The following is a 14562-nucleotide window of genomic DNA, read 5'->3' on the forward strand; positions in this document are numbered from 1 at the left end:
GGCCTAAGGGGATTTCTGCATGTATGCCTCACATCTAGGACCATAAAAAATGGAAAGAGGCTTCCTAAACAGAGTGACTCTCAATATTATCTTCTGAGCTCATTTATCCTTTGTGTGGGGATAATCTCCACATAATAAATTCACGTACTGGAACTTCTGTTGTCAAGGTCAGACTGGGCAGAGCAGACGTTGATAGTCAAACTGAATTTTGGACAGAATGACTCATAAAATATTAGTTATATTTTATTCAGGGCAGGACTTATATCATAATTTTTTCATTGCATTGTAGTTCAAAGGCTTGCTGCTAAATAATGTGGTCATTTGTGGTTATAACTTCAACCTACTGAGCAACTTTGGTGTCATCTGAGCACACTTGACCAATTTAAAGAATAACACAGGAAGCGTCCTGCAGAGATTAGAGCAACCTACAGGGGCAGAGTTGATATTCCAGTTTTGACCTTAATGAATAGCTGCATTGGATCTAAGGAGCACCAAAAACCCAAATATTTTATTCTAAAGTGCTTTCCCTAAGTCTTCTAAAGAAACCTTAACAAAAGGTACTCATGGGGATGACAGTGATATGGATGAATTATGACAGTTTCATATATCTGAAATATGAATAAAATCAAGGTAGGGTTTGATCAGTGAAGTGGAAGAGGGGACACAGTCACATAAACAACTGATGGTAAATGTTTCTGATTAACCAACTTCAAAAAGCTGTTCTGCTCATTTCCGGTACATTTGTCCTTCTTAAAGTAATGGTCCATCATTTATTGCATAGCAATAATAACCTTCATAATGACTCTTCCAGTATAATATTAAATATTTGGCATTAGAATTTTTAAAAAATAACATGTTAAAAGAATCCAGGTAAAGGAAATCTAAGTACATATTCATCTGCATTAATGAGAGCAGATTCACAAAAGTTGCATACGTTGAAGAATAGACTGAGTTAAAACAATTTAGGTTATCAATTTAGCTTAAATGTTGCATTTGTGTTTTCTTGATACTGTGCAACCATTAAGTGGACAAAAATATAGTTGAAAAAATCTTTTACATGTAATTTCATTTTATTTCACCAGTTGATCAAATTATATATTGCCACTTTCTGTTATGCCTTAATTACCTCATTTATAAAATGGGAATATAATAGTAACCTACTTTATAAGGTTTATTATAAGGAGCAAATTAACTGATAAATATTTAGGCTTCTGAGAACAGTCCTTGGCACTAAGTGCTTAATAAATATTAGCTATCATTGTCATTAGCATTATTATAAGTAAACCTAAACTTGACACAGGATTGAAAGATAGTACTAAGTTTTTGGCCTTGTTTTATTACTACTTCATTGTTGCATAATTGATCAGCCTACCTGAATTTATCATCAGATAATCCACATTTGCCCACAGGTGACACCCAGTCCATTGTGGTTTTTATAAAAGAGCTTACATTTCACATAATTTTAACTGTATCAATAAACTCAAATTTAAAGAAAATTAATTAGAGCATAATAACTTAAATTCAAAAATAACATTGGCACCGATTATCTATATAACCAAGAGTGTTCACATGTTTAAGTTACATGTTGACCAGCTGAGCACATTTACAAATCTTACGTAGGGAACAATCAGGTTTCTAATATAAGGATTTGATGTTTGCCATGTGTGGAGTCTGCAAATATTATTATCACAGAAGCCTGGCCTTGAAAGTGCCAGGGTCTCCTTTTGCTAAGCAGATATCACTACTTTGTTTTTTTCTTTACCATTTCCATTTATCAAAACAAGAGTAGCAAATAATTTTGCCATGATGTTTACATTAGTATCTTAATTTTATTTATTAAGCTGAAGACAAGTTTCATTCCAAAAAGGCATCGCAGACTACTGTAAACATTTTTCCCCATTAAGCCCTGTGAAATACCAATATTCAATGGAAGAAGACAAAGCTAACTTCAACATCACTTGTCAAAAATGTCATAAAATATCATTAACATGAGTTGCTAATAAAAGGGTGAATGTAAAATAGGAATATCAAAACATGATTTTTCCTTTTGTTTTTTTTTTTTTTCTTTTAGAGATACATGAAAGATTTTTGTGTGCATGTGTGTGTTTGTTTTCTTCAGGGTAACACTAAACAATGCTTATCTACCCTGCCTATATCACCTAGGGAGATAATTCAACCTCCCCAGGGAGCTATCAGCCCCAGAAAAGTTAATGTCATGATAAATGTGAGGAATTGTAACCCAAATACATATTCAAGAAGCCGTCGAGCCAAAAATTGTTAAATGAGTGACAATGTCTATTTAATATGTTAGTTAAAACTTGGTCATTGGATTCTATTTCTACTGATTTGAGGGAATTTGTATCATATAAATGATCTCATTACTCAAAACAACCTAAAATGGTACTAACTTCTCCAAAAATTGATCATATTTGATGGCTTTATCTGAGGTTACTATTTGTTTAATAAATGACAACAAAAAAAGCCGGTATTCACAGGCTTTTGTGAATCAAGCTTTTTTTTTTTTTTTCACTGAGACACTGTTGCCCTTTGAGAAGATTCCATTAGGGTGGACAGTGATATGAGGTCTCATTTTCCTGTGTGTATAGCTCGTGTTTTGCAATAACAATCTAACACCTTACTTTAACAGCAAGACAAACATTTGAAAGATAGAGCTGAGAGTTAGTGATGCTGACATGGTACATGAAATGTGGACAAATTGTATTTGAATTGTTCTCAGTCCTGAATTAATTTCTCCCATTAAACAGTCTTAGGTTATTGTTGTTTACATTTCTTTTTCTGTTTCCCACTTTTTTTCCTTAAGCTGCTTAAAGAGATATCTAGGAAACGCAGAAGCATCCGTTATGGGAGAGAAGTTGAATTAAAGCCATATATTGCTGCTCACTTTGATGTCCTTCCCACTGAGTTCACCCTGGGGGATGACAAACATTATGGTGGATTTACAAACAAGCAACTCCAAAGTGGTCAAGAATATGTCTTCTTTGTGTTAGCTGTGATGGAACATGCAGAGTCTGTAAGTTAATTGTGCTGGCATCTCCTTCAGTACTCTTGTATATTTTCACCAGAATATGTCTATTTGGGGGATATGTAGATATATCTATCCTAATTCTCATGAGCTGTTATTAACTTAAATGGAGAAACAGGCTGCCTACTCTTTAAACATTGCTGAGTAATCTGCTTGGGATTTTGTTATAAACAAGGCTGTGTCTCTAATGACATGGAAGTTAGCTGGACTTTGGGTATATGAAGTAAGGAATTGATAGGACATGGTTCTTGAAACCGTGAGGGTGACACATATAGCTAGGAGCGTGATAGCCTTAAGTGCTCAAAGTCTCTTTCCTCATCTCAGTTCATTTGATTGCAAGAGGAATGATCAAGTTCCACAGTTAAACATACTATATATTTCCAGGTATTGGAAATATTATGTCAATATTGATTGAGGGTGATTATATTTTATTCTCCTATAACTGCCAGTGAGCCCATAATCTCTCCCTGGATTCACAGGGAAGGTCTGTCTAGGAAAAGACAAGGCAGCTTCTTTAATTAGAGCAATTTACCAATGACTTTATCAGGGAAAAGCCAAGAATGTTAGAAAATAATTCAATAAAACAGACAATTCCTAAGGTACTCTAAATAATGAGTTGTCTTCTTTTATGTAATTCATCTTACTCTTATGTTGTTTTATGCTTCAGTTGCTGTGAATGTTAAAAAAAAAAAAAAAGAGGAGAGAGAAGAAGAGAGAGGAAGAGAAATTGTAGATGTGAAGGGAGGGTGGATTTTGAAGTGGCAGGTTCACATTAACATTTAATATACATATTCTAATGGTGTCTTTCTAACAAGGGCCTAAAACTGACAGGCGTGGTAGCTCAGTGGAGCCAGTCACTTCCCATATATAAGAAGCGTGAGATATATCAAAGATTTCTGCACATCAGGTGTTAGCACATGCAATGGGGCTTCTCTTCAAATGGCTGAAGGAATTCCCCCTTGGAAAATCAAAACACAAAGGCAGCCTTTCTGCCTGGTTTACCTTTGTGCACAGAATGTCATTTGAAAACAAAGTGATGGGCTCCCTGGAATTTTAATGCACGGATATGCTTTGTCTTTTTAGTTGGAGGTTTTAAGGCGGAACATCAAGGGAATAGAATGTTGGAAATCATCTTTTTCTTTCTTGTTCTTAATGACTTTGAGATATTTGAAGTAATTTTCTTTAAATAGCTCTAAGATGTTTCAGAAAAGCCCATTCAGACCATTGAGGTAGATCAGAGAATTCGCTAAAGAAGAGAAACCTCAGCAGACCCTGCAGGCTGATGACACCACTGTCAGAGACTCTGGTTTTAATTCTCCGAGGTGTTTCTAGTGTTTAAATGCATTACCAGGAATGAAGAGTCTACCCCTTCCCTTAGTATGTCATTTCACTGTTTCATTAGGACTTTTTCCAAATACATTATATGAATTGCCCCTTTTCTCCATCATCTTTCTCAACATTGCTCTTTATGTGCTGTGTATGTTTTCAGGCCTTCATCTACTAAGTAGATAAGACTTGTATCCAACTAGTGTAATGTTCGCACTGATTTAGTCACTTTGTAAGCCTCAAATTTTTATGACTAATTGTCGTTAAGCACCTAACCACTCCCCGGGTGGGCTGATAATTTTTACAGAGAAAATAACCACCCCCTACAACATGAGCATTCCCCAGTCTCCTTTTGCCTCATTAAGAATATCAAAGGACTGGTTTAGAATGACCAAAGGCTATTACCCCCACACATTGAACAAATGCTGCTTTTCATCAGGTTGGTATCATTTTATGGTTTTCTTCTCCTTCCTTTTCTTTTTCACATGTCTCTGTATCCTGATTTGGGTTGGAAATCTGTACGCTTTGGGAAAACCTCTGTTTAGATTTGTATCTTGGCTGACCAAGATGATTATCTCAAAGCCTCTTGGTAAAGAATTTGAAATCACAGAGTTTTGTTTACTTTTGTCTGCCAAACAGTTTGAGTGTGACCTACAAAATTGAAAGGGGAAAGTATAAACCAAAACAAGCAATTATACTTATATAAAGAATCATGTTTCTTCGATATTTAGTATCTTTGCCAAGTCCTTACACTGTACATATGTTTTTTTTAAGCTGCTTCTGAGAAGGTTGGAAATGTACTGAATTTTTATCTTATGACCCATTAGAAAATCTGAAAATATAGTGAATCCCTTTCCTAAGAATGGTGAGGAAAATGGGAAAGAAGAACAATATACAAGCATTTAGTGGGGCGTATACCCTCCAGATTGACTACGACTCTTGTTGTACTTCAATTCAGAATATATGCCTTGAATTGATTTTTAATGTGGATTAAAAAATTAAATATACTTCCTAATCATGGAAAAATGAGACTATTCTCTCATGCCTTGATAATGTCAGCCATTTGAAAAGATGAACATTTTATTTTATTTAACAAAGATTTGCTGGGAACTCACTAAGTGCAAAGTTTTGTGCTAGCTGCTTTAAGTATCCAAACACAAATGGTATACAAATCCCTACCTTCCAGGAGTTTATAGTTTCATTAAAGAAAATAAGGCATATGCACAAAACAGAAAATGGAGTTTGATGAATACCATTAAAAAAGGAATAAAGGACAAATAAAAGAAATAAAGGACCACCTAATTTTTTTAAATTGTTTTTACCTATAGTTTGTGAAATGGTTGATTATTTCCAGTTAAAGATAGTTAGCATCACTAGAAACCATAGGTAAGTGGAGCCTTGGAAAATAGTTGGATTTCAGGAGACAGATGTTGTGGAACTTTTGAGAGGGTTAAGAGAGAGAATAGAGCCATTGGGGAATAGTGGCAAGAAGCTCACTGTGATGGAAAATGTTGTATGTGGTACAGAAGTTGAAAACAAAATCTTGGAGGCCCTCAAGATACATGCTAGGATGTCTAGGTTTTATTTAGGAATCACCAGAAAGCCTCCTGAAGGTTTAACAGCTGTGGTTTAGGATAATAACTCTAGCAGCAGTAGAGAATATTAGAGGAAGGAAGAAACTCTTGCTCTGGTTTAGATAGGCATGAATGAGGTCCCAAAAAAAAACAGTACCCATGAGACTGGAAAGAGGGTAGATCGACCTAGAGGGTCATTGGCAAAATAAGATCAGTAGTTTTCATTCCTAAGTAGAGGGGAGAAAAATTAACAAGTTAGAAGGAGGGTATATCTAGGAATCAGGGGAATAACACATGTGATTCATATCTTGCAGGTAAATGTAGGAATCTCTCAAAATAATTGAAAATGAAGGTCTGGGACTTCCAGAGTTTCTGAGTTTAGGAACATTAATCAAGTAGTAATCTTCATAGAAGTTGGTAGTTAAAGCTAATAATGGCCTTGCCAGATAAGGGAGAGAAAGACTAGCAGAAAATAAAACTTAAGCATACTGACACAGGATGAATTCAGAGGTTGTCAGCTCAGCAGGACATGATCAGTTGGCAAGATTAGGATGGGACCAGTTGAGTACAGAATTAGGAGAACCAGTGTAGGGAGTTTTAAAGAAGGCTCAGTCAACTGTGCCAAATCTAGAAAAGATGTCTAGAAGGGACTGAATAATGACAATTAGATTTAGCAAATGAGATAACGGGACCAGTGGTGGTACTGGAGTGAGAAGAGATGAGGGGCTAGTGGCAGGAAAGGGGGTCAGTCGATGGCTATGGATTGGTCTCTGTTGGAAAAGGAAAAACTAGGACCCCTACATGTGGGCAGAGTCAAGAGAATACTAAGAGAGCCTTGAAATGGGACAGAACGAAATAGGATGTTATAAAAACAAAATCAATTCCTTCAGCAAGTATTATTTTTTTCCCAGCTTCACTGAGGGAAAATTGAAATATATAATTTTATGTGTTTAAAGTGTAAAACATGATGTTTTGATACACATATACATTGTGGGATGATTGCCAAGAACAAGATAATCAGCATATCTATCATCTCACATAACTCTGTGTGTGTGTGTGTGTGTGTGTGTGTGTGTGTGTGTGTGTGTGTGGTGAGGAATACTTAAGATCTACTCTCAGCAACTTCCAAGTACATAATACTGTATTATTAACTGTGGTCACCATACAGTACATTAGGTCCTCAGAACTTCTTATAACTGAGGTTTTGTACCCTTTGACCTACAGGTCTCCATTTTTCCTTCCTGAAATACTGACATTTTCCCTGTAAATGTTTACTTTTTAAATTTGGTCTCCTTGACCGGGTGATAATGCTTTGGTGCTGGAGCTATAATATTTCTGTTGATTTTCACACAGCACATAACACCTTGGCACAATGTAAATACTCACTGAACATTTTATGAGCAGTTAATTGCTGGTACTTTATACTTGGTAAGATCATTTAATATGCCATCTATAGATCCCAATGAAGATGTGTCTGCAGACTAATTTGTACCATCAAAAATGATTTTATTATAAAATACTTCACTCTGCAAGGAAATTTAGGTTGCAAGACCTCTTTACTTTTTCCTCTTTCCTCATCTCCCACCTCTTCTCTCATCCCTTTCCCTCCCTCCTTCTTTTACTGATGTTATTTCACACACTTAACATCAAATCCTAAGTTCTAAATTCTTGCTTCTTCTAATGCTAAAGATATACACTAGAAAGCCATTAGTTTATAAGTAACATAGACTCTGTTTTTCCTCAGAAGATGTATGCAACCAGTCCCTACTCTGACCCCGTTGTGTCAATGGATTTGGATCCACAGCCAATCACAGATGAAGAAGAAGGCTTGATCTGGGTTGTAGGTCCAGTCCTTGCAGTGGTCTTTATCATCTGCATTGTCATAGCTATCCTTCTTTATAAAAGGTAGGTTTGCCCAATATTTATATTACAATCTTGGTAATTCTTCTATGGACATTATGTGGCTGGTTGCTGTTAATCAAATACTTCAGTGTAGCACCCGTAATCACTGCAAAATGCTTTCATTAGATTAGAACAAAATGTAAAGATTGCACTTTTTAAAATCTCATTCAGTGTGTGATATAGATTTTGTTGCCCAGCATTCATGGATCCTAGCCTCAGTCTTCTCAGCTACTTTATGCATTAGGAGCACTTTGTATGGCTTTTGAAACATGAGTACATTCATAGGCAGATAATTCCAAGCTTGTATTTAATTGCTTTAGATGATTAATTGCTCTTTTTTTTTTTTTTTTTGCTCTTTGGGATTCAAATGAATTTTATTTTTTCTAATTTACTTTTTCTTTTTTATTTTAATATATGTATTGTCAAGTTGGCTAACATACAGTGTATACAGTGTGCTTTTGTTTTGGGGGGTAGATTCCTGTGGATTAATTGTTCAATTTCAACATGGTTTTACAAATAATATTACAAATTTGCACATTTATGTCCATTTCATAAGTCTAATGGGCACCTGAGCTAAAATTTTTTCCTGTAGCTATTTCTCAAAACCCTGAAAGTTGCTAAAAGTTAAAGATAAAACAAAGAAAAATAAGGAAGAGAATGAATTTTTTTTTTCTGTTTTCTATAACCTTTGTTCCAATAGTTAATTCTCAATTGTATCCAATAAGGAATGTGAGGTACCATTTTCCTTTAAAAAATTAAAAGTAAAACCTCAGTCCTTCTACTCCCAAGTACTGATCTGATTTAGTGTCTTTTCACTACAATTAGGATGCAAAGAATCCACATCTACTCCATAGTTTCTGATCTTCCACTCTTTTTCAATTCTATTTCTGCCTCTATTATGGTAACCAAGATTTTTTTTTCCCCTAGTCATTGCCTAGTCAGTTGCAAAGAGGACATTAGTAATTATTTCCCTAAATCCTTCCAGACTTAAAAAATACGTAATACCTGGGTGCCTGGGTGGCTCCAACTTGGGTTAAGCGTCCAACTTGGCTCGGGTCATGATCTCGCGGTTTGTGAGTTCCAGCCCAACATTGGGCTCTGCACTGACAGCCGGGAGCCAGGAGCCAGGAGCCGGGAGACAGAGCCTGGAGGCTGCTTCAGATTCTGTGTCTCCTCCTCTCTCTGCCCCTCCCCCTCTTGTGCTCTATCAAAAATAAATAAATGTTAAAAAATTAATAAATATATAATACCAAAATATATAAAATTGTAAGTATTAACATATATAATGCAAACTCATAAACGTGTAGACTGACTAAATTCTAAATTATCTTCCTTTGTGTCACTTTTTATTTTTTTCCAATCCAAATTTTATTTTTATGAAACTTTAATCTATGTTCCCATTTTTCTTTGTGGTGTATCACCTTTAAGAACTCTCCTGTGAAGATGACCACTTCCCTGTACTGTAAAGTAGTCCCTCTGTCTCTCTCCCTCTCTTTCTCCCCTCTCATAACCTTGACTTGCAAAATCAAATGAGAATGTCTTCATTTTGATTCTTGCTGACATACTTAATCTGATAATCTTACTTCCATTATATCTTTATCCTATTTATCTGGCTTCCTTCACTGGGTTTACATTAATTATTTCTACCTTTATTCTTCTGTTAAGTATGTTCTTATGTTCCTGGAATAATCTTTTTTTTTTTTTATAACCTCTTCTCAACTCAAAAAAATATCCTTCAAGACACTTGTCCTTTGCAACTTTCTCTTATGAGACTGTATTCTATTTCAGTGTGAAGAGAGCATTGAAAAGAAAAAAACTAAACTAAAGAAAACTAAAGAAATTCATAACCATAACCTATTAAATTGCCTATTCTATTTTAGAGTTAGAAAGAAAGAAAGAAATACCCATCATTATTTTGTTTCCTGATCACTGCCATCACTCCGTTATCCATGCTATAAAATAGCTTAAAAGACAGGTAACTGAAGGCCAATCTCTCCTCATAGATTATGGTTTCAGTCTCTCCATTCCAATCCATATTGTATCAGTGTGTATTTAATTGCCTCTCTTGTGTAAGAAGTAAGCACAGAGAGCACAAGATACCCACATGCCCTGAACAATAACATCCTGAGTGAGTCCAAACAGGAACTGGTATCCTTTGCTGCTCATGTGCTACACTTATTACCAGAAGATAATACAATAATAAAAGATTAAAAGTAGAATTATCATTGCTTTCTGTGATATTTATTTAAGTGGCTAAATCTTACTGTAAGAGTCAGATCAGAAAGTGCTTGTTTATGGTTGCATTTCTAGATCATGGCACATGACATTTTGTGAGTATTCAAAATGGACAAAATGCTTGCCTTATTTTTTTTAAGTTGTGTTTCATTCTGCTATATCTGGCTATCATTATCATGTCACTTAACAGAAATGTGCAGGGCATTTGTGAGTTATGTAAATATGAAGAAATAGGATTATAACCTTGATAATTTTTTAAAGATCTGTAATTAACTGTTTGCGCATATGCATGTGCTTGAAGAAAAATTCAACTCAGTTATATATTTTTTTATAATCCTTCAAAAAAAGGCATCACATTTAAAGATTTTATGACTCTGTTAAAATAGAGTTGCATTTTAGTGCGTGCATATGTAAGCATCGTCTAATGCAATTGTTGGGAAATGCACACATCCTCGAATGCCAAGTATATTTAGCTAACCATCTGAAGGCCCATGAAGCGTTTCTGAAATAGAAATGCTTGCTTCAGCAGTAAAGAACATTCCTGACTTGAAATTCAAGTAGACCCAACAATGTCCTTCTTGATTATCATGAGGAAGTTCAAGAGGAAATCTTCTGCAGGCAATGAATAGTGTCTTTTATAGCTTGGATTCTGAACAAAGTTAATTATATAATAAATACTTCATCCCTCTTTTTGGCTGCCTTTCATTTTACACATAGGTTGTTGGTAATGACTCAGAATTGAATATACAATTATTATTATCATTATTATTATTAAATATTATCAACTCATATTATCTTGATAATCCCACCTAATCACATACACTTGCTTACAAAACTATTTGCCTTAAGAGTAGGTCTATAGCTATGGATGGTTTGTTCATATAAAGAAGAATATTTTATAGATCTGTGTGAGAAGACTGAGACTTATTCCTATTAATGATATTAATGTGGAACCATTACACTATTTTATCTCACATTGTATTTATTTTACTTTATTTTTAATCTAGTAATTTGTAAACCTATAATACATTGATAATCAATGACAAAACAACATCAACTGAGGCTTTGTAAGGACCCTACAATACCCACTGAACCATCAGAAAATTAAAATATATTTGGTAGGTCTTTAGTGTTATGGATTATTTTGCCCTATTTTTTTTATTTTGTTGTCTATATGTGATATATGCAATATTTCAAAATGTAAATTACATAGATAAAATGGTATCAAGGTTTAAAAAAACACTAATCAGAAAATCAGGAATCAGGAAACTTAAGTTCCAGCTCTGTGAGTAGGTAGCTAATTGGGATAGAAAGTCATGCTAACACTCTGGGCCTCAGTTTCCTCATTTATAAAGTAAGTGGGTAGACTAGATAATTGGACCTTTTAATAATGCTCTATAATCTGAGAACCTAAAACACCACCTAATAATTCTATTGCTATATTATTTCTGCCTCCAGTATGTGTATGTTTTTTTTTTTTTTTAATATGACTCCAGGTTGCCCTTCATTCATCCACCCCACAAAAAAAGAAAAGAAAAGAAAGAGCAAATGAACACTCTTAGGTCTCCCTCTACCCTGTACACTTGTTACATGTGTAAGGCTTTTTAGTTATTAGTGTTAGAACAGTCCGGGAATTACTTATATAGAAGATACTTAAAATAAAATGTTAACCTGACTCTATGGAAAAGCATTTCAAGATGAATGAGGAGTATTTACTATGTACCATGGAAAAAAAGAAAATATGGATTAGGAGTTTGTAAAGATCTCAGGCACTATCTAGACAAAACTAATATCCTTAAATAGAAATAGTCTAACCTAAATAGATACTATAGACCAAGGAAATCTTTTCCATTCCCACCTGAAGATGTTCATGTATGAAGGCCATGGAATAGATGAGACTAAAACACAGGCCTTAGCTTTTCAAGCTTTTCCTGTAGATCCAAGATTGCTCTCTGTGGTCTGTTCTTTGTTAGTCTTCTCTTTTTGTATCAACTTTACATATTTCCAAGATGTAATCAAAGAAAGAAATACAGATCAGGATATTTTGAGATGCTATGGAGATATATGCTGCCATGCCCAACCACACTGGACAATTGATTGTCCAATTGTTTCTGCCTTCTGGCCTTTGAGTAGATCCTTCCATATACCTGAAACACCTTTCCTCTGTCTCCCCAGCCTCTCCTCTTGGCCTAACTGACTCTAAAACATCCTTTAGTAGTAAACTAAGATGCCCACCTAAACAAAAAGCTTTTCTGGGTGCCTCCTTCTTGCTCTATTCTCTCTACCAGTTCAGGCTGCCCTAGGGTTCTATTGTCTATGCTGTTAAAGCACTTTCCACTTATCTAATGTTACAGAACCTACCACATTACTAGATTTTCCCATTTTCTTGTCTTCCTTGCCAACTCTAAACTAGAGGTCAAGGATGCTGTCATTTCCTCACACTTAGCCCTTATGCCTAGTAAAGTGCATGGCACAGAGGAATATTGAGTAATCAAATTTATACAAATCAATGGCATTAAACAAATTCCAAACTCAATCCCCTCCACTTATTTACTCCATCATGCAATATCACCTTCATCTTGACTGGCAAGAGCTTTAATAAAATCCTCAGTCTATAATTTAAATTTATAAGCTTCCAAAGCCTTCAAACTTAGATACTTGCACCAAATATGTACCTGGGTGTGTGGTGAGTCTGACATTTCTGTGGAAGAGGGAGTGAATCACACACTAGCTATGCATTTGTTCATCAGACTATTTAACATTTTAATATACAAAACTGATAATTCACTAAGTAGTCCTCTTCCAGCCAAAGAAACAGATTATCCTATGATGATTCACTAAAGATCTCCTTGATTAAAAACAAGGAAGTTAGAAACATATATACATAGGATTTTTAAGACCCACAACACTAGGTAAATCATTTTAAAATTAAGAATAAAAAAAAACAGTATTTTTGATATCATTTTCATTATTCACCTTGTATGTGTGTGTTTGTAAAATTTAAATGTGGGTTTTGTATTTTTGAAAGGAGATAGACTGGATTATCTCTAAGCTAGATACTTTAGCAACTTGGGTATATATTTCATTGACATTCAGGTAGACTCAGTTCTCTATTTTGCATTTGAGAACTCATTAAAAACTCTGAAATTTGCCTCACTGTTGAGATTGCTCAGATTAATTCTTTTCAGGTAATAGTTATGCTCTCTGCATAAAGAACATAGTTATCTAAACAATCTACATATTATCACATGAGCATGATTTAGATGTGTTCACAGACAGGAGCACCTCTTTGACTGGGAAAATATCTGTCATGTCAATGGCTAGTAATAAAATACTTTGAAGATTAGCCCAGTGATATATATGGGTCATGCTCTGTAGATTTATAATGATGAGTATTACTTTTCCCAAAACTGAAAATGTATTTGATCTTTTATTGGAGAAAAGATTTATAATAACCTTACTCGTCAAAAGGAGTTTGAAGAAATCATTTTTGCCACTTTATTACCTCATAGTGTATTCTACCATTGTGCACATTTTTGTGCAGTTCAGTGGATTTGCAGATACCTTATATCATTAAAGAAATAACACACCTCTTAAGACTTTGTTTTAGATGAACACATTGCTTACATGGAATTATGTTGTATTTCCATTAAGTACATTAGTAGTTTCCTCATGGCATGTTTTATAAAAGTCAGATTATATCTCTATCATCACTTTCTGGGATATAATTAATTGTGGCAATATTTTGTACCTTGGTGGATATAAGCGAATGTGACATTAACATGTGCACAAATGCTTTATTTAGTTACGTACCCTCATATCCTCCATTCAACTCATAATTAGAGTCCTTTAAATGTTTTGATACACTGTCATTTCCTAATGTGTGTCAGTTAATGTGCCCTGCTTATGAGCAGTTTTTCTTAAATCTTCGTTGTCATAGTTACTCTTGTTACCATTGGCCAACTAACATTGAGCCTTTCTTTTTCTTTTTTTGCTGCATTAAAATGGAGCAGTAAACCTGACAGGTGAGGAATAGAGAACAAACCCCATTTAATGCTCAGTAAGACACTGGTAGCCATTGGAAGTATTGAGGGGGTGAGGGTGGAGGTTGGATATAAAAGGTGTCACCTGGCAGGTGGAAGATGGACAAAGCCTAGATATATAAAATATTAAAATATTGGTACTGAAATGATTCTGAGGGAAATAAATTAGTTTGTCTATATAAATATAAATAACAAATTATCTTTATGTAAAGCCAAATTTAGAAGGTAATGAAACCAGTCTGCATTTTGTATGAGCATTTGTATGTGTTAATGTGTCTACAGAAAAGAAATGTGAGGTGTTCCATTAAGACATTTGTTTTGTTTTGTTTGTTTTTACTTAAGATTGGCTTTTAAGTTTGATCTGAGGTCACCTCCCAATACAAGAGCACTAATGGCATTTTAATATCCTGTAAATATTGATGGCCATGCATTTGTGAAA

General features: G+C 34.7%; 1 protein-coding gene across 44 annotated transcripts in view; it reads left to right on the forward strand.

The window, feature by feature from the left end:
• PTPRD (protein tyrosine phosphatase receptor type D) overlaps nucleotides 1-14562 on the forward strand; it is a 2170985-nt gene that overhangs the window by 2028273 nt on the left and 128150 nt on the right. For 22 of the 44 annotated variants that reach the window (XM_053204243.1, XM_053204231.1, XM_053204221.1 and 19 more), the window contains 3 exons: nucleotides 2822-3031; nucleotides 7688-7848; nucleotides 14091-14105. In XM_053204243.1, coding sequence (XP_053060218.1) covers nucleotides 2822-3031; nucleotides 7688-7848; nucleotides 14091-14105 — 386 coding nt within the window. The remainder of the gene's footprint in view (nucleotides 1-2821; nucleotides 3032-7687; nucleotides 7849-14090; nucleotides 14106-14562) is intronic. The other 22 variants (XM_053204230.1, XM_053204254.1, XM_053204238.1 and 19 more) reach the window with 5 other exon arrangements.

This window comes from Acinonyx jubatus, chromosome D4, assembly GCF_027475565.1.
Source record: "Acinonyx jubatus isolate Ajub_Pintada_27869175 chromosome D4, VMU_Ajub_asm_v1.0, whole genome shotgun sequence".
Taxonomy (NCBI): domain Eukaryota; kingdom Metazoa; phylum Chordata; class Mammalia; order Carnivora; family Felidae; genus Acinonyx; species Acinonyx jubatus.